We start from the raw sequence: 21,203 nt of genomic DNA on the forward strand, positions 1-21,203 counted from the left end.
TGGGTGCTGGTGTTGAGATGGAGATCTCTGGGAGATTTTCGCCATTTGATATTATGTGGAGCTGGGAGGTCTCTTGTGGACCAGTGTCCTGAAGTTGTGTCTCCCACCTCAGAGGCACAACACTGACTCCTGGCAGCAGCACCAAGACCCTTTCATCCACACGGCTCAGAATAAAAGGGAGCAAAAGTAGAAAGAAAATAAGAAAGAAAGAAAGAAAGAGGATCTAATAAAATAAAATAAAATAAAATAAAAAAATTTATTAAAATAAAAAATAATTATTAAGAAAAAAAATTTTTTAAAAGAAAAAAAAAAAAACGGATGGATAGAACCGTAGGACAAATGGTGGAAGCAAAGCTATACAGGCAAAATCTCACACAGAAGCATATACATACACACCCAGAAAAAGAGGAAAGGGGGAAAAAGTAATAAATCTTGCTCTCAAAGTCCACCTCCTTAATTTGGGATGATTCGTTGTCTATTCATGGATGCAGGGTACATCAAGTTGATTGTGGAGCTTTAATCTGCTGCTTCTGAGGCTGCTGGGAGAGATTTCCCTTTCTCTTCTTTGTTCTCACAGCTCCCAGGGGCTCAGCTTTGGATTTGGCCCTGCCTCTGCATGTAGGTTGGCGCAGGGCATGTGTTCTTCGCTCAGACATGACGGGATTAAAGGAGCAGCTGCTTCCGGGGCTCTGGCTCACTCAGGCCGGGGGGCAGGGAGGGGTGCGGATGCGGCGCGAGCCTGTGGCGGCAGAGGCCAGCGGGACGTTGCACCAGCCTGAGGCGCACTGTGCGTTCTCCCGGGGAAGTTGTCCCTGGATCACGGGACCCTGGCAGTGGCGGGCTGCACAGGCTCCCTGGAAGGGAGGTGTGGATAGTGACCTGTGCTGGCACACAGGTTTCTTGGTGGCGGCAGCAGTAGCCTTAGCGTCTCATGCCCGTCTTTGGGGTCCGCGCTGTTAGCCGCAGCTCGCGCCCATCTCTGGAGCTCTTTGAAGCAGCGCTCTTAATCCCCTCTCCTCGCACACCAGGAAACAAAGAGGGAAGAAATAGTCTCTTGCCTCTTCGGCAGGTCCAGACTTTTCCCCGGACTCCCTCCCGGCTAGCCGTGGTGTACTAACCTCCTGCAGGCTGTGTTCATGCTGCAAACCCCAGTGCTCTCCCTGCTCTCTGACTGAAGCCAGAGCCACAGCTCCCAGCCCCGCCCTCCCCGGCGGGTGAGCAGACAAGCCTCTCGAGCTGTTTCGTGCTGGTTGTCACCGATCCGCTGTGCGGGAATCTCTCCGCTTTGCTCACCTCTTTGCCCTCCGCACCCCTGGTGCTGTGCTCTCCTCCACGGCTCCGAAGCTTAGCCCCCTCCGCCACCCACAGTCTCCGCCCGCGAAGGGGCTTCCTAGTGTGTGGAAACCTTTCCTCCTTCACAGCTCCCTCCCACTGGTGCAGGTCCCGTCTCTATTCTTTTGTCTCTGTTTTTCCTTTTTTCTTTTGCCCTACCCATGTACGTGGGCAGTTTCTTGCCGTTTGGGAGGTCTGAGATCTTCTGCCAGAGTTCAGTAGGTGTTCTGTAGGAGTTGTTCCATGTGTAGATGTATTTCTGGTGTATCTGTGGGGAGGAAGGTGATCTCCGCGTCTTACTCTTCCACCATCTTCCCCCTCTCCTAAGTACGTATTTAATTAAGAGTTTCTTCTACAACTCTAGGTGACTTCATGAATAACTTTGAATGATTTGAACATATATTTATGTAATAAAATCTTTAATCGAATAAACTATTCAAAATTTGCTTTATACATTATTCTTCTCTTTAAACGTTCTATATATAGTTTCAAAAATTTATGTGCACTTATATTTCTAATTGCAGTAGAAATGACCAGAGCTGATGTGAACTGGATGCAGCTTGAACAAATGTGCAACTCTTATATATTTTATTTCATTTAATAACTGAAGAGAGATATAGTGTAGTAAGCTTTTAAATTGTGCTGACTGCTCTCCAAGCAGTAAAACTTCGGTGGACTTTCAAATCCACTTTCTTTCACTGTGTTTGACTGATTATTTCCACTTTAATTGTTGCAGTGGGGTCAGATGAACTGGATAGCTACATGTATCAGACAGTGGGTCATCACGCCATTGATTTGTATGCAGAAGCCATGGCTCTTCCCCTCTATCGCCGCACCATAAGAGGAAAGAGCATGGATACAGGACGAGTGTACACCAAATGTGAAGGTGATGAGGTTGAAGATCTTTATGAGCTTTTGAAACTTGTTAAGGTATGCAGTGACTACTTACCTTTACTGAATTTAGTGTGTAATTTAGTAAATTACATTAACTGAATTATTTAGTAATAAATAATTTACAACTGCTAGTAGCCCAACTGTCCTTTGAAAGGATATTTTGTCTTTTTGGTTAGAAAACTATTACTATGCCTTTATATTACATAGTATTTAAAAATAGAACTTTTGGTGTAGTCTGGCACCCATAACTATCAAATGATATTTAATTAAGTTCTCCTTAGGATTTTGGAGCTGATGACCTCTCAGTCATGTTTTTAGCAAGTACTTTTTGAATGCCTACTATGTGCTTGTTATATATAGTTCTAGGCACTGAGAATAGGGCAATGAACAGATCAAACTAAGTCCTGTTTTGTTGGAGCTTACTTTCCAGTAGAAGGAGTCAGACAATAAGCAAACAAATTATATGCTTGGTGGTGAAGAGTTCTATGAAGAAGTATGAAGCAGAGTCAAGGTGATCACGAGTGATGGCAGGGTGTGGTTAAGCAAGACCTTTCTGATATGGTGAAATTCAAATAGACCTAAAGAAAGGGAGAGACTGAGCCTTACTTTAAGTTAGTAAGAGGTATGAATTAAATACTTAAGTCCCTATATATAAGAGTTTGGCAGTCAATGTGCATTCATTATTAATTTCTCTAGACAGAAAATTTAGGAGAGAAAGTATGGGACTCATATATCTAGTAAGTACTATACTTAGTAAATGTTAATTAATAGAGATCCTTTTATATTAAGCAGTTATCTTTTATCTTTTCATTCTCATTGATAGTCAATTACTTAAAAGAGAAACTGGTAGGGAAAACACTTAGAATTGTTACATAATTTACTGTCTAGTTATGGATGGCATAAGAAGTAGATACTTTTCAGAGGAAATCACAGGGACCTGATTTCTTCCCTCTGGGGATGTACATGCTAATAACAACTATTTTGATTATCAAACAAAGGGGAAGGCATAAAAGAAGTTTTCACTTCTTCCCATGTGCACAACTAAAACCTTGACAGCATTCACTTTGAGGTGTGAAATACTGAGCGCAAATTTTGCATTTTCAAAATTTCTTTCTCAGGGTACAGAGAAACTGTGTATTAAGTTTTTAGCATAAACCAATATTACAGAATGGTGGGACTCAACACTAGAGGTAATTGGATTGCTTAAAAATCCCTGGTAACTGATAACTTTGGAGAAACTACATGATAATAACAGGCTTCCGAGAAAGGGAAAGATAATAAATTACTAATCAATTTAATTAAAAATGGGCTGATTAGTAGTAATTAAGAAGAAATTTCCCTTTCAATCCATGCTGTCTTTGGAGAAATGGATGCTTTGCCATTATCTTTATAGTAACCATCAGTTATGACATAAATTAATGCTAATGTTAAATCTTGACAACTTCTGCTTTGGAAGTTCATACATTATGATTATAAGTATAGCTGAAAGAGATGTTATCAGGTTGTCAGGGACTAAATAGTTCCTTCTTTTCCTGTGCAAAAATATTAATTTTACTATAGGATACTTTAAGGACATAAATATTGGAAATATATTGCTTTTATGGAAGAGATTGTATAACCAGCCTTTTATAGTTAAATCCATTTATAAAACACGGTGCAAAGATTCCAATAGAGGTCTTACATATTCTAATGAATAATTGAGTAATTATGGAAAAAACGAATTGAGAGGAGCTATAATTCTTCAAGTTAGACTTCACTTGTTCTAAGGAAAAGATGGAATTGCATTTTTTTAATCCTTTGAATATTAATGAAGAATTGAAAGCATTTAGATTCATTTTCATTTTAAGCATTCATTTATAACAGGTTGCAGTTTTGTGACTTTCATATGTATGTCAGTCTTTTGTTTTTGTAAAACTCTTTTTCCCCCCCAAATATTAGAGCTAATTTTTGAGTAGGAGGTACTTGTTTTTGCAAAGAGTTTAATTGACTAATTGCTGAAAATAAGTAGAAAGACTTGGAAGAATTTACAGAATTAAAAGTTTCCTAACTATTTTCTAGAAGTCATGAAAACTAATAGAAATACAATAAGCCTTTATGTCTCATAGATTGTCAGGTGATTATGACAGGTGTGTATATATATATATATATATATATATATATTTATATCAAGCTGTTTTCAAAATATCTGGTTATCATATAGCTAGTCTTTTATTCTTTAGAATTTCTTCAATATTAAAATGTCATTTTGGTTCTCATCTGGATTAGTTTGATATATAGATAACTTGTATTATTTCCTGAAAATATAGTAATTTTCAAATTGTGTGGGTGTTTTCCTTTTAATTCAGATAAAGCAATGAAAGAGTTACTGAAGGATACATCTAAACATCATATCTCTATGGAGAATATGTTTAGGGATCATGTATTCTTTCTTTCTCCACCTGTTGGGAACCACTTCCTACTGGATCTCATATCGCCCTCTTTCTTGGTTTATTCCCTAATTTCAGTGGAATCCATCATTGAGACTTCCTTAGAGAAATTACTTTCAAATCCTTGTGTTTTGAAAATGTTCTTATTCTGCCCTCATATTTGATTGATAAATTGGTTGAATTTAATATTTTAGAATGAAGGTTATTTTTCCTCAAATCATTGAAGGCATTGCTCCATTGTCCCCTAGCATTTTGCCAGTGAGAAGTTGGATGCTAATATGATATTTGTTCCTTTTTAGCTGACTGTTTTTTAAAATTGATTAATTAATTTATTTTTGTCTGCGTTGTGTCTTCGTTGCTGCACGCAGGTTTTCTTTAGTTGCGTTGAGCAAGGGCTACTCTTCATTGTGGTACACGGGCTTCTCATTGTGGTGGCTTCTCCTGTTGCAGAGCACAGGCTCTAGGCATGCGGGCTTCAGTAGTTGTGGCACGGGGGCTCAATAGTTGTGGCGCACAGGCTCAGTTGCTCTGTGGCACGTGAGTTCTTCCCGGACCAGAACTCGAACCTGTGTCTCCTGCATTGGCAGGTGGATTCTTAACCACTGCACCACCAGGGAAGCCCCAGCTGACTTGTTTTTCTTCTCTGTTATCTTTTATGATTGTGTCTTTATGTTTGACATGCTGAAATGTCACAACAGTGCACTGGAAATTGAAGGTTGTTTCCCCTGTATCCCTTCTGCAACTTCCTATTGAGTAGCAGCATATCTCTGTCGTCTTTCTCTTAATGATGGTTTAGGGTGGCATTAATGCAGGTGAAAGCCAGTCACAACACGGCATTCTGGCTGTAGCCATTAGGTCAGGGATGGTTTTGTTAACCTGTATTGTACCAAATAGAATGAAGCCTAAGATGATGGATTGTTGGCAGAAGATAAGGTATTTCTCCTGTGCAGAGGGATGTGTGGATATAAGACCTAGAACTGTTGTGGCTTTTTTTGGGGGGTGGCAGGGAAGAGAATATGCTGTCAAATATGACACACAAAACATGGCAGAGTCAATAGAATTGCAGTGTGAGGATGGCTCTGCAAAATGCTCTTCCATTATTTGTTTGATGATTTACCCCCCTTGACTTTCTTTATTCCCTTTTGCTGGTACCCTCACTGGTCAGACTTTAAATCTCCCAGATTGAATTTTCATGTCTCTTGTCTTTTCTCACATACTTTCCATCTCTGTATCTTTTTGTTGTACATTCTGTGAGGTTTCCACTTTAAATGCCCTGCTTTCTTGTTGAAATTTTCTTTTTATTTTAGCAATCATATTTTCAGTAGCCAAGAACTTGTTTATTGGTTGTTCCTTTTTTAATAACAATCTGTTTTTTCTTCTATAGATATAACGTCCCTACATCCATTTTAAAATACAGATTAGAGATTTAAACATTATCTTTCATTCCCTAAAATATTCATGTTTTCTTTGGGTTTTTTTTTCTCATATTTCTTTCTCTTTCATGTTGTAGGCTTTCCTCAAATGTCTCGGTTGCTTGTTCATATCTAAGCATAAGGCAAGAGGAAAGCTGACTGTGAATGCTTTTGACATTAGAGTTTTTCCAGCCTCACATTTCATCCTTGTTATACCTAGAGTTCAGAATAATGTGGCCTCGTTTGGTTCCTTTCTTGGCTTTCTTCTCTTCCATACAAACAGTAGGTTACAGCTTCCTCTGTTGATTTATCAGTTGCTGTTCCTTATTCTTCTGCTTTCTGACTCAAGAAAACTAAATGAAATTCCTTTTCCATTGGTGTCTCCCCCCTGTTTTCTTTGTTTTTTGGAGATTATAACTTTGTTTTCATTTTAATGGAATCTCTTGATCCAGAAATATGTCTTAATTTCATTACAATGGAATTCATTTAATATTCTTCCTTGAGTATTCAATTTCAGTCTTCCTCTTCTAATCTTTGGTAGTTTTCTTCTTTCATGTTCCTTTTTGCATTAGGCATTTTATCTTGGTATTGATGATGTTAAATATGATGTTAAGTTACCTAGTGGACACTTGTAATTTGAATACAACAATAAGTGAATAACGATCTTTTTTCTTTTTTAGATAGAATATTTACTATTGATAGACAGGCTTGTGAAAAACTTATTTTTTAAAACTGGATATTAATTTAAAATTTTTAGAAAACATCGATTGCTACTTTACTCTTGGTATTGGTCAGAACTCTTTTGATTATAAGGAGCAGAAAGTAATGTTCAAGCTAGTTTAAATAAAAAGAGAATTTACTGACAATGACCTAAAGATAAGTTTAGCTTCAAGTAGATTAGAAACAGGATACAAACTATGTGACCAACCTGCCTGCTGGGCTGTTTTTATCTCTTGCCTTTCTTTTCTTTTTATTCTATTCTCAGTCTGGACCCTTGTAGTTAGAAGATGGTTCACAGTTACATTCTTTCTAGTGCCTACCTAGTAGGAAAAGCTCTAATCTTAAATAGCTAGAGGGGAAATCCACTTACGTTTCATTGTCACTCAGTGGCCTGACATGTATCATCCATGAACGCGTTGTTGTCGGGAGAAAATGATTTCATTTGATTGGACAGGCCTAGATCCTGTGCTGTTCGTGGAGCAAGAGACTGAGTCGTGATTGCTATAACCACATCTACTGTGGGTCTGTGGGAAGAACAGAACCCACTGTTGGAAGGGTAGGTCTCCAAATATAAAGCAGGCTGTGGCCGGTAGAAGGCTGAACTGTGGCAGGGGGTAAAGAGTAACAAGTTTCCTGAGAATAAATAGGTTCCAACTGCTTACAAACTTGAGAACCATTCTAAATGGTTCTTTCGAGATCTTCCTCCTTTTCTCCCCACCCCTCCCCCCTTCTTTTCTTTCCTCCCTCCCTCTCTTCCTTCCTTCTTGGCTTCTTTCAAAAATAGTTGACCACTGGAGCTACAACAGTAAGCTTATACTCTAGGACCTATATATTCAGTTGCTCATGATTTCTCCCCTTAATATCCTGTAGGCATGGTAAACTCAACAAGTTCAAAACTTATTCATTATCTTTCTGCACAAACTTGCTCCCTTTTCTGTATTTCCCTCTTCGTTGAAAACATCGTCATTTACTCCATCACCTAAGTCTAACCTGGGGCCTCACTACCAGACTTCCACTTTCTCTCAGTTGCCTCCCACCCCAACCATAACCATTTGATCTACAAGACCTTTTGATATTACTTCTATGACTTCTGAAGTTGACCCTTTGACTTCATTCCCACCATAAATGGTTTCTTTATCTATACTGTGCAAGTCTTCTAACTGGCCCACTTGCCTTCAAGATTGCCTTGTGCACCCTCCAGCCTTGCTACCACATTGTCATCAGCTGATCTGCATACATACTTAAATAACCCACCCTTAAGATAAAGTCCAGGCACATTAGCCTGGCAAAAAAAGACTCTTTAGGAAGAGGCCCTTGCAAGCCTACCTGTCTGATCCTGCCATTCCCACACAAGCTTCTGGGTTTGAGTTATAATGAACTAATTAGGTTTCCAGGAGATTGCTTTTTCATATCTGAGTCTTTGCCTATGCTTTTCTACGCCTTTATCTGTTTGTTCTCCTGAAGAATCTCTTGTTGCTTCATACCCTTCTGTGGAATAGGCTCTAATTCACCTTCCTGTCTCTTCCTTGGCAGCTTGTCCATAACTCTACTGTGCTTCTTAGGATTTTATCAATACTAGGATTGTTTTTATGATTGTCTCTTGCTAGACTGTGAGGCCCTCAAAGACAATCTCAGTACTCTTCATTTTTATATCTCTAGTGTCCAGCTATGTTCCTGGCATATGGATGACTTTTAAAGGATAGTTGAACAAATTAGTCCAAAATTTAACAAATTATTTTTATATAATAATTTATCTAATGCAGGGGAGCCACAACATTGTTTAAAAATATGATGTAAAACCATTGGCAAATTCATTTTATTTTTGTTTTTTTCATTTAGAAGCTTAAATAGAAGTGAAACTTTTTTATCATAGTGAAACTTTTCCAAATAGGGTGTCCTATCAGATTTGGCAGTGTCACCACTAAGTGTACCAAGAATAATTTCCAGCTGCAGAATGTTTTATAAAAATGCTAAGCAGACACTTTTTCAAGTTATTTTTTGTATATATACCTTAGAAAACCTGCTTATTATGGTGGAAAATTACTTTGTGGATCTCTTTTCACTTTGAATCTCAGGGAAAAACCCTAGATAATTGGGTGGCTTGAGGCAAATCCAAAGGGTTTAGAGCGGGAGGCACATATAAGATGGCCTTAAGATTTTCAGGAAGAACCCATAGAGCTAATTAAACAGGCCTATAGTCCTGTACAGATTGCTTCTGGCTCTTCAACATTGCACAGCTTGCCTCAAGTCCTGTTGGCTCCCAAGATTTTGGACATTAAGCCTAGTCCCTTGGCACAAGAAATGCTTTGCTAGTATTGATTCTGGACTCCAAATAGGAAAACTCTGAATTAGCACAGGCCAGTGTCATTTTGACTCCCAGGTGTGGCTTTATTGAGGCTGTGCCATCTCTGGCCCTTTTAATGGTAAAGTCAACTATGCATGAGAAAGTACATGATGGATGATCTGTCTGGAAATAAAATGTTGGATCATACTCATCAATTATTACAGTTTGTAAACTTATCACAGGTCTAGAGTCTTCATCTATAGATTTCCCCTAAAGCCTGGAAAACATGACTCCTTCATTCTAGCAAAACTATCGTTCTGTCTCCTCAACTTTGAACTTTCTCCACTTAGTATCAATGAATGTGTGTGTATATTACACATGCACTTATATACTCTTTCTTTTTATCTTTTGCCTGATTCATTGCCTCTTATAAATTTACCAACTGACTAATTTTTATGTCCTTGTATTCCTTTCTTCTACGAATTATAGATTTCTTTCTATCTTATCATCTACTCTATATATTTTAAAGTATGTTGGGTATGTTTGTCTTGTCTTTCAAATTTCTTGCTTTTATGCTTTTCAACCTCTGATGTTTGTGTCCTATTAACTTTTTGGACTATGCTACTATTTATTTTTTAAGAAACCTTTTGTTGATATCTACTTCTGGAGTTGTGTTGTCTAAGATGCTACATGTATGTTTCTGTCCTACAGTCTATTATTTCATTTCTAGACCTGTTGTTTACCATGTCTTTGTTATGTTCTCTATTAAATGACTGAGAACACATTACAAAGATTTATAAGTATAAATTACTTTATTCCTTTATTGTTATCTTTACATTTTTTGTTACATAGGACTTTATTGGTGGTCACACAATAATATGATAGGTCTTGAACTGAACTTTTTATGTCAACTTTCCCTTTTAAGTAAGGAATGTCTTCATTCAGCAAGTTTGTAGTGCCTTAATCATAAAGTAGCCATAAAATCAATGATAATATCAATAAATATTTAGAGCTTATCTTTTTTATTGGTAAGAAATGATTTAATAGGGGCTTGTTCTGTGACATGTGAGAAAAAAATGAGTGAATTAAAGGGATGTGTTAGTTGATCTTGACTTTTCCTGTTAACTTTAACCTACACTACTACCATTTAGAGACTTTTATGTCTTTCATTTTGCAAACATTAATTGGATGCTTATAATGTACCACTACTGTAGAGTAAAGAAATGTACAAGATATAGTCTCTGCCTTCACAGACCCTAATGAGGTAAGACACATACACAAAGAAACTAATATAATGTAGAGTTGCCATTAGAGTGTGCATTTAATAGGCTTGGGGATTCAGAGGAGAAAAAAGTTCCGTGTTGGGGAATCAGGAGAGGCTTTACAGGGGAAGTTACATTTGATATCCTTAAAGGTTGTTTCAATTTTGACAAAGGCAGGCATGGAAAATGACCAAGAGAATGTTGCAAATTAAGGGCATAGTTTAGCCACAGTCATGGAAGCAGGAAATCATGAGATATATTAGGGAAATAGTAGTTCAATTTGGCTAGAGCTCAAGAGTTCAAGGAGTAGTGGGAAATAAGTCTGAAAAGGTAGGTTGAAGCCACAAAAAAGACTGTCTTAAATTTTAGACCAAGTTCAGGCAGGGAAGAGTCCCTAAGGTGGTATTTTCCAAACTCAGTTTAGTGGTCACATTTTTTCCCTTTAAATGAAAGAGGCTAAAATAAAATAGAAAATATCAAAATGAATTGTATGTAGTAAGGTTAATTATTATTTTGGGAAACATGCACGTGTGTGTATGTGTGTACATGCTAGGCTGTTAACATTACATGTATATATGTGTTTCTTACTGTTAAACAAATCGTCATGGTCAAACAAGTTTGAAAGCCACTACCTTGAAGGATTTTGCAAAAGAAATGACATAGAATTATATGATTGAAGGCCATTAGGTTGAACCACTAATAATGTAAGAAATGGATTAGGGAAGTGGAATTCTGGAGATGAGGAGTTCAAATTGAAAACTGAGATACTCGGCTAGCTGAAAGGTTCTGAGGACCTGAACTGGGGGAGTACCAGTGGAAAAGTTGAAGAGAGGACATTGAAGAGGTGGGTTAATAGGGCTTGATGGTAATATTTAAATAAAGAGTGACAAGGAGTCTATGTAAGGTACCTTGTAAACTGACAGTTCCATGGCTAATCTACTCAGCTTTCACTGGGCACTGTTGATAATGAAATGAATTACAATAGCTATCTATTACAAATATTGTGATCCTCAATTTTGCAGCACCCTATCTTTGTCATCTCTTTAATCTGATAGGATGGTATAGAAGGTGCTTCATATCAATCTGGGTTCATTTAATCAAGATTAACTCTTAATAAATGTTTGTCTTGATGGTCCTTTTACATTTTCTTCATAGGGTTGTATGTAGTACACATCAGATAAAATAGTCCATCATATTTCTTGACTCTAAATAAAAGCACCTACAGGGAAGTACAATGTATGATATTAATGCTTTTAACATAATAGTCATACATGTAGGTGGGATGCAAATTACCATGGTCTTTCTCCACTCTCTCACACTCTATAATGTATCCTGCAAACTCCTGCCAGGTTAGTCTTTCCAGAGTGTAGATCCAGTCACATTTGTCTCCTCATCAAAAACCTTTGCTGTTTACCATTGACCCCCTAGGTGCTCTGCAATATGACTTCATCTTATCTTTCACATTTTCCCAGTATTCCCCCACATAGAACCTGTGTTCCACCTGCACTAGACTATTGTCAGAACTCATTCTTCCCCGTATAGTCCTTGTCTTTCCTGCTGAGTGCTATGTTTTATTCAGTTTCCTGAATAAATTCAGGAATTTCCTCTCCAATTCCTTCTTTAACATGGCATCTCCTTCTTGATGTCTTCCTTGATATGCCCCCACTGAATGTAATATCTTCCTCTCTGGACCTTTCATGTAACATTGTATTTCTCTTATAGTACTTAATTTATCTTGATATCCAGAGCTACTGGCTCTGTTTTGTTGTGTAATTTGTTTTTGTTGTGGGTTTTTGTTTAAAGGTTATAATTACTTCAAGGGGCAAGGATTGTATTTCATTCTTTTTTATTTCTTACGGACTATACAGGCATTGTGTTCAACTGTTCTCCTCTGGAATTCAGTTTTTCCATCTGTAAAGTTTGGATATATCTTCCTTTTATCCTTTTTATCTGTTTTGAGAATAAATGAGAAAATATATGAGAGCCTCTTTAAGTTTCTAGAAAAAAAGATGCTGTATAAGTTAGTTTTTTTTTAAAGCCTGTCAACTTCATGTCAGTCTCAGATTTTCTTTCTCCTTTATTCCCTAGCTTCCAAAATAATCCAGTACAGCTAAATAAAGTCAATTTTTTCATCGCATACAAATTTCCATTAGTATATTAATATTAAGTAGTAGCTGCAAGTTGGCATGGAGATGAGTGTAATTCCTCTTGACTTTATTAGTACATTAATGCAGAGAAGAAAAAGAATGGTAATCGTTCAAATCGTGAAAGAGGTTTTAATGGGGGCAAATTTATATTATATATTGGATTGAATTTATTCTACTACATTTGTTGCCTTAATTTTTGGCCCTCTGAGTCTTTTTTAGACTCTTTCAGTCAGATAATTCAACCTTCCAAGAGATGTGTGGAAATAATGTTTTCTGTCTAGTTTCCTATATGAGTAAACTGAGGCATGGATTGTTTCAAAAGAAGATAAAGAAGTGAACCCAAAGATGACAAAGGTTCTTATTAATAGATGCTTTTTTTTCCATTAAAAATTATTTTGGCGTGTTCTTTTAGGGTTAAACTATGCTTATTTTTAAAATCAAAGCAGTATATTTCCTATTAACTCATTTGTAAAAAGCCTTAAACAAGGACTTTCATTGAGGGTTAATGAACTAAATTTAGAGAATTTTGACTTTTGAAATAGTATGTAAACAATTAACAGATTTAAAAAATGCCTCTTAGAATGTCCAGAGGCAGTAAAATGGGACAATTATGTGCACTCCTGTATGTAAGAGCAATTTACCTCTCAATGCCAGCAGAATTTTCCTACCCTTATTCATAGAATCTGTGGTGCTGAGGCATGTGGTCACTTTGTGTACTTGCACAGAGTGGGTGCTGAATGAGCAGTTGTTAAATTAGACTTACTAATCTGAGTCTATCTGACCTTCACAAAATTTAGCTAATATTGATCCCTATGGATTTCTATAAAAATAGAGACAAATCAGAAGAGGCAGAACTATTTATCAGACATTTATTTTCCCTTCCTTGTGCAAAATACTTTGCTGCCTACTATAAGATTAGTTCTAGAGCCATTGAAATGGTCTGTGGTCTCTTTTAAAACCAGTTCCCTTGTGAATTCTTTCCTACATACTAATTTTGCAAGGTGGTGAGGAGAGGAGGAAGAATCATCATCACTTGGTACATAACCCGTGGTCTTCCCCTTTGAGCCTTTCACAATTTCCCTCCTCTAATGATTTTTATTGGTTTCACAGTCATTTTTGTGACTTCTTAACCCTCACCCAAGTTGTACTGATTTTGAGTGGTCATATAACCTGGGCTTGATCACAGAAAGCTAGTAAGAATCAGGCTAGTGGACTTCAGTGCAAGATAACTTGATACTTTAAGACATGATTTCTTAATTTAGAGGGGAGAGGTGTTTTTGAACCCTGAAATTTTGTGCAAACTTTTTGTGAATGTAAATTTTTCTGGGGAGAAGTCCAAATTTTTATCATAGACTCACAGCGATCTGTTCTTTTCAAAAGTTTAAGAACTACTATTTTAACCATCAGTTTCAGAAAGCCTTGTAGCCTAGGGGTACACATGACTGCTCAGGTTAGGAATCTATTGTCCACTGAGTTATTTGCTATGAGATCAGAGGGAGCTTCTGTGGCTTCCAAAGAGTGAAGAGGAAAGTACTATGGAGGTAGCATCTGAGAGCAGATGGGGATGTCAGGCATTTCTCAAGAAAAATATTAAGATCTCAAAAATAATAGAGTGAAAAGTAGCATCTTATAATTTCAGGTAGGAAATGATGACCAGAGAAGGGCCAACAGGCTTGGACCTTGTGTGTGTTCTGGATGGTCCTTAATAAGCCTTTGGATTTTATGTTCAAAGAGAAAAGGAGAGGGATACAAAAAGCAGTGTTCCTGATTTTCTCAAATGTAGCTTTCTCTTTTTGAATTTCTTTTGTGTTTAGTTACTCTTTTGGGTTGTTATTACATTATGCCTTGTTTTACATCATTATTTGCATATGTATTATATCTTCCTTGTCAGTTTATAGCCTCTTGAAGGCACAACTTTGTGTTTTTCAACTTTGGATGCTCTGCAGTGTTCATCATGGTGCCTTGTCCATAAGAGGTGTGCAGAATTTGTCATTGTGTATTTGCCCTAGGGATGCTGTTGAAGATTTTCACCATATTACATGTTCAACTTTATAATGATCCAAGGGTGAAATTTCTCTCAGGACTTAGTCTTTATAATGGTTTGCCTTACTATAACTATTAAGACGGTTTTTATTGTATGAACACTAAATCACACAACTCATTTTAGTTTCCTCTTTATATTGATTGTTAGAAAGCCCAGAGCCATGTGATTTTTTTTCAATTATTTTTGTCTTATTGTAATTATAATTGCTATTGTTCATGTAGCACTACCTGCCAGGCACTGTTCTAATCTCTACACATTATATTCTAATTTATCCTTACCTCAACTCTGGTTTATTATCCCTGTGTTACAGATATGTCATTGAGATACAGAGGTTAAGTAACTTGTCCAAGGTTACACAGCTAGAAAGTAGAACATGTACTTTTAATCACTGTGTTCTGCTGTCTCCCAGCATTGCATACGTGTTAATTCATGCAGATATTACCATATAACAATACATATATAATACATATATAGACCAATAAGGCATGTGTGAATTAGCAGTGAGACAGAGGGGCAGGTATGTGGTTTGATAAGGGGAGGTGGAGTTACTATGTCTTGGATTAAAATGATCTATCATCTGCGATCTCATCTCATTTCAAAGCTCTCAGAATAGTTTTAGATTATTGCTACCCAGAGTATGGTCTAGGGACTGGTGCTAGTCCAAGAAGTGTTTGCTGTTGGTGCAAGGTCAGCTATTTATAGAAATTGAAGATAAGTATTTAGAAACTTTTATAGTAATTTGAGAGTAATTTTATATTTGTTGAATCTAATAATAAAAATTTGGCCTTGTGTTTTTTATCTTTTTAATTTTTTCTTTTGTAATTCATTTTAATTGTATTTTACAAAAGTGTTGGTCTTTGTAGGTTTGGAAATCTTTTTTAAAAAAGTGATCCTTAAATTGGTTTGAGAAGCACTGGTTTAGGTAACAGCTTTTCAAGTTTTTAGGCTATTGTTTGAAAAAGAAAAGACATGATCTGTAGCTTGAAATTACATTCTAATCTAAACCTGGTTCTGAAGATGAATTAGGAATTGGTATATTTGGCTGCATTGTCAGTTTCTTGATTCTATGAGAAAAGGCCCTAAATTGAATGGACTTTTTAGGGAAGGAGGGCAGTTTTCATTTTTTTTCTTATATTTAGTACTTTTCTCAAGAAAGACACATTTTATTGATTACTTGATCCAGGATAATAGCATGAGGAACTTGTCTATCATTTATAGTTACAGCCTCCTTCCTTGACTTATCAAAGTAGCTAATAAGGTACTTCAAAGTTTTTTGTATTCAAATTTTTTCCTGGAATAACAGAAAAGCAAAAAGATAACAACAGCAACAGAACATTGCTGATGATGCCACCTTGGTGTGATAGCTTCTGCATTTATGGAAAGCAAAGATAGCTTCATTGAAATAATATTTGCAAAACCAGTTCAGTTTTTATTTTTTTGAATTTTATTCTATTTTTATACAGCAGGTTCTTATTAGTTATCTGTCAAACCAGTTCAGTTTTTAATTTTTCTTTTTCTTTTTAGGTGGGTTGGGAAGTCTTCTATAATATAATATGTTGTAAAATAACTACGTGTTCAGTTACCAATCCTAATAGGGTGTTTTAGTGTCCATACAATTGCCATCTTGTCTTTAAAATAATCTCTTTTTGGTGATCCCATAAAGTAGCATTTGATGAGTTCTTTTCATCACTTTTTTTGGGGATGTTTAAAAGCTGGTCTGCAAATAGAGAAATGGGCTAAGGATATGAACAGGCATTTCACAGAGAAAGAAATTCAAATAGCCAAAAAATGTTCAACCTCACTAACTCAAAAATGCAGCTATCACTTGGGCAGGATTAAGAAATGATACTGGTTTTGGAGAAGTGAGTACTTTTATGTGCTGCCAACAGCCCTAGAAATTGGTTCAGCCTTTCTGAGGGTAATTTGGCAGAACTCATCAGACAACAAAAAATACACTGTCTCTTTATCCAGCCCTTCCACTTTGGGGGATATATTCTAAGGAAATAAAGTTGTACTGAAAGATTTAGAAATGACTGGCAAACTAAATTATGGTGTATCCATACAGTGGAATACTGTGTAGGATCAAAACTGAAGTTGCAGAAATATATCTATATATATGTTATTAGGAGAAGGAAATGGAGTACCAAATACTCTGTATGGTATAATTACATTTTTGTAAAAGTATTTGTACAAATATATGCATAGAAAAAGATCTGAAGGATAAATTTTTAAGTCTGTCTATGGAAAGTATTAAGAGCATTGGTGTAATTTTTGCACATTGGAATTTTTGATTCTTTCCTCTAATGAGCATGCGTTGCTTTTGAAGCTTCTTTGTTGAAGATTTGGCTTCCATCTTAAAATGCACAGAATGGTATAGGAGTCAAGGAAGCCTGATAATCAACAGGATGTTGCCATTCCCCAGGTCCTTTACTGAAGCTTCATCAGGAGCCTGTTTTTCTTTTCTTTTTAGAGCTGGTTCTTGAAAGCTGTGTTTGAGGGGTTTTTTTGTTTGTTTGTTTTTTTGTTTGTTTTTTCCTTCTGTGACAAATGCCTATCATTTTCTAAACAAGAAAGCCAATGTCCCACTTAGGTGTGTGGGGTTCTTTTCATTCACTTGCAGCCCTGTTGTGTTAATACTGAATAGGCAGAGACAGCCTGACTGGTGGTGAAAGATGGTGAGCCAGCCTCAGGGCTTTTTCTGGTCAGCCCTAAACCTCTGATTGCCACGTTTTCCTAATTTCCCATTTCCAGGGCATCACTAGAGTGACCTTGCTTGCTGAATATGACGCTCTGAATCCCAAAGATTTTCACATGTATTTGGAAGTGGGCAGCCAGGCGATTGTTTACAGGACTCTGAATGAACTGTGCGCTCACAGCAAGTTTGATAAACACACCATTTCCTCCTTTTATCAGTGAGATTGCAGAATGTGAAGTATGAGTTTCCAGTTTTACTCATTCTCCTCAACCCTTTTCCTGTTTAAAACCTTAGACATACTAATTGGATGCTGATCTGTCCCTGTTTTTTATTTTGCTTACTGGTAGTTGACGGCTTATTCCACTACTTACCTAGGCAAGGTTTGGCAGTCCTTCAAAAATAAACTTTCCATGTATTCAACTTAAAGGAGATTCATCCCAAGGAATGTAATGTGAGCCCTAATTAACAGTAATGACTGCTAATCACTTTGCTTTTTATACTCCTTTAGGAGCACTGCTATTATCCAGTGTAGTTAAGTAAAATGCTTGTATATGAATCAACAATGCTGCATCCTTTTAGCAGCTATTGCTCACAGTCAAGCTTTGCATAAATTAGAGTTAACCGAAATTGATTTTAGTATGCTACATTTCTTTTTATAATAGGAAACTAAAATATCTACTTAAATATCCTGAATATTGAAGACATAACCTGTTTTTCTTTTTCTTTTTCTTTCTTTCTTTCTTTCTTTCTTTCTTTCTTTCTTTCTTTCTTTTTCTTTCTTTCTTTCTTTCTTTCTTCAATCATCCTTATGGTAGATGAAGAACAATATTGCAAATAAATTTTCTCATAGTTCACGACATTTCTCTTAGATTTCTTTGAAATTGCGTGTGACATACTCTTCATAGTCACAGCAGCACTTTGATTCTGCTGAATGCATTTTATCAGATCAGTGAAAAGCAATAGGCTTATGTTTAATTTTTCTGGTTTTGTGCATTTACTTCCTAGAGGATCTTACAGTTTCTTTAAATTACATGGCCCATTTATATAAACTTGGTTTATAGGATTGTGCATTCAATGTTCATTAAAAGAGGTTGTTTTATTATGTTTAGTGTATTATTAGACTATTATAAAAGCTTTCTGTTTATTTACATGCATTCAATATACCTACAAACTGCCTTGCCTCAGGAGGAGACAAAGCAAAACTCATAAATTAATAATTTAAGGGAGCAATACTCAAGTAGCATTTTGGTTAAGTTAATAAGTTAAAGCCTTAGAGTCACTGCTGGCCACTTCAACAATGCTTTACTTTTGACTTTTATTGGCTGAAAATAACTTGTTAAACTGGGGCTTTTGTAATAAAATGAAATCTACATACCATCTGAAGCCCCTTCCCCTTTTTTTGATTTATGAGTAGGTTGACATATTATTGAAGAATTTTTAACACTTTCACAGTTCTGCACTTTGATTTCAGAGAACGTGCTAATCTCTCTGGAAGTTTGAGAGTGACAAAATGAATTGTATACTGTTTTTCTAGGGAATTTGGGAGTCTTAATTAGAGGCCTTAGTTTTATTTTATTTATTTATTTATTTTTTGAGCTGCTCTGTGCAGCTTGTGGGATCTTAGTTCCCTGACCAGGGATTGAACCCAGGCCCTTGGCTTCGGCAGTAGAAAGCGCAGAGTCCTAACCACTGTACTGCCAGGGAATTCCCAAGGCCTTAGTTTTATGATGGTACCTTTATTAATGTTGATTCGTCTAACTTTTAATGTGGTGTTATGATTTGATATATATTAATGCATTTCTCATTTTACATATTATCTCTAGTAGTCTGGTCATGATGTTTTAATTCTTATAGCTATATAGTGTTTCAGCAATTCAGGACATTATTTTTAAATTACCAAAATAAATAATTTAATTTTCCTTTCCCATTTTATTATTTGTGTCAAAAATTTTAATTTTTGGTGAATAAACAAGTGGAAAAAACTTAAGTGGTAGGGTAATAAGAAGCTTTGTATTTTATATACTAGCTTCATTGTAATACATTGCAAACATATATATTAAAAAAGATCTTTGGCACTGTACTTAATCGAATTTAGTTGCAAAGAATTGTAACAGGAATGATGTGAGAAGACAGAAAATACATGGAAAGCTTGAATGCTATCTGTATGTAATTATACGATTAGTGAATATTGTTGTATATAACTTATTTCTTTTATATCCCAGAACTGTTGCACAATAGCATAAAGTTCACATCTCTGAAGAAAAACTTTTTTCTATTTTGCTTTGAGTTTGAGTTTTTACATGTAATAGAATTTCATTTAAAAATGGTGAGGATTTCAATTTTGATCCTTTTTTTGTTTTGTTTTTTTGCAGTTTGTTTACTTTCATGTGAGGGTGATGGATCTGTAGCTGTCATTTTTCCCAAAGAGGGGACAAATGGAATTGGCCTTTTAGACAAAAGTATGCAAACAGACTGCATTCTTTCTGTTGATAGAATTATGGAAGGATTGCATGAGGTGCCACATTCGTTTTCCTATTGATTGTGAAGAGGATTTTGCAGTGGGGTGCTGTTTCCATTGGATAAGGAGGTGCTATGATTAGTTACCTTTCTCATGAAAGCACTACAAAGGGAAATGCAAAATGTGTGCAATGCGGTGTTCTCAATTTGACAGTTGTTTTTGTTAAGTTTTTTGCCCCATTGAAGTTCAGCCTATTTTAGAAAAACATACATTTTGGTTTTTTCCCTTTATTAGGCTTAGTAGATTACCATGCATTTGACTCTTTAAAGAAATTACACATTCTAGATGTTTTTCTCAGCTTCTATTGTAAAGCTTCAAAGCTAATGCAACAGTGCCCTCTATAGTCTTTTAGTGAACAGTAGATAAATGTAGATGATTTGGAATATTCAGGTAAGAAGCAGGATATTTAAATTTAAGTTTTGCTCAGACAAGAGACTCCTTTTTCCTAAGCAGACATTCTTGTTTTTCACTAGCGGCTTTACTTTAAACAAAGGGAACAAAAGACCATTCTGAGTTTTCATTTAGAATTATTGGCTACCTCTTGTTATCCAGTGGTAAATCTCAATTTTATCAGACATTCATCAGAGTAATTTGAGATAGAAGGAATCTTACAAGCTTTACTGTCTCTTCATGAAATATCTTTTTGAAGTTGAGTTCCAATAGGAGTATTTCAAAAAATAATTTAGTTCCTTTGTACTCATTTCTTCTATTTAATTAGAGCCTGAGTGGGCTGCCTAGAACTTAACTTTTACTTGTTCCTGAATTGGGTAACCCAGGCTTTATACATGACATTATTTAAATTCAAACTAAGGGAGTTACACAATGACTAAAGTATTTGTCATTAATTAGCATTGATTTAAATTTTAGATTTTCCTTTCTCTTTTTTGGTAACCTATTTGATCATATATGTCGATAGCTAAATTTTTCATTGTAAAACAACTTTATGTACAGCTGTTAAATGATAGTAATAGAAGGCATCATATTTAGCTGTGATTAGAAGAGAAAAATTTCATGTGCTAAGTTTATTTTGCTTCTGAAAGTATTTTAGTAGAAAAAGCATGGGCCCAAATCCTAGCTTCTCCTTGTATTCACTATGTAATATTGAACACATTTCTTAACCTCTGAGCCTGCTTTCTCATCTGTCAAACGGGAGTGAAAATAGCTTATCTTTTGAGGTTTTGTAAGGGATGAGAGATAATGTGTATTAATTGGCCAAGTCATTATAGATGCTCACATGGTAACTTCAGTCCAAAACTCAGTGTGAAGGTAAGTGGTATTGTTTTACATGGGGAAGTTTTAATATAAATCTAGAACACATTTAATGCACTATAGATTTCTTTAAAAATTCTGATCTCATAACTTCTGATGATTTATGTGAATCTGAAAGCTGGCATGGCATTCCTTGGTAATGTGGACTGACAAAGTGAGATGGTGCATTAACTTTCAATTCCCTGCAGACCTCATCCCCA

The 21,203-nt window shown here is 36.0% G+C and overlaps 1 protein-coding gene across 3 annotated transcripts in view; it reads left to right on the forward strand.

The window, feature by feature from the left end:
- The window catches only part of DPH6 (diphthamine biosynthesis 6), a 174,047-nt gene that overhangs the window by 9,909 nt on the left and 142,935 nt on the right, over positions 1 to 21,203 (forward strand). For 2 of the 3 annotated variants that reach the window (XM_024732550.1, XM_024732551.1), the window contains exon 3: positions 2,069 to 2,262. In XM_024732550.1, coding sequence (XP_024588318.1) covers positions 2,069 to 2,262 — 194 coding nt within the window. Of the gene's footprint in view, positions 1 to 2,068; positions 2,263 to 17,272; positions 17,438 to 21,203 lie in introns of those variants that run through there. The other variant, XM_024732552.1, reaches the window with a different exon arrangement.

This window comes from Neophocaena asiaeorientalis, unplaced genomic scaffold (assembly GCF_003031525.2).
Source record: "Neophocaena asiaeorientalis asiaeorientalis breed wild unplaced genomic scaffold, Neophocaena_asiaeorientalis_V1.1 scaffold119, whole genome shotgun sequence".
NCBI lineage: Eukaryota > Metazoa > Chordata > Mammalia > Artiodactyla > Phocoenidae > Neophocaena > Neophocaena asiaeorientalis.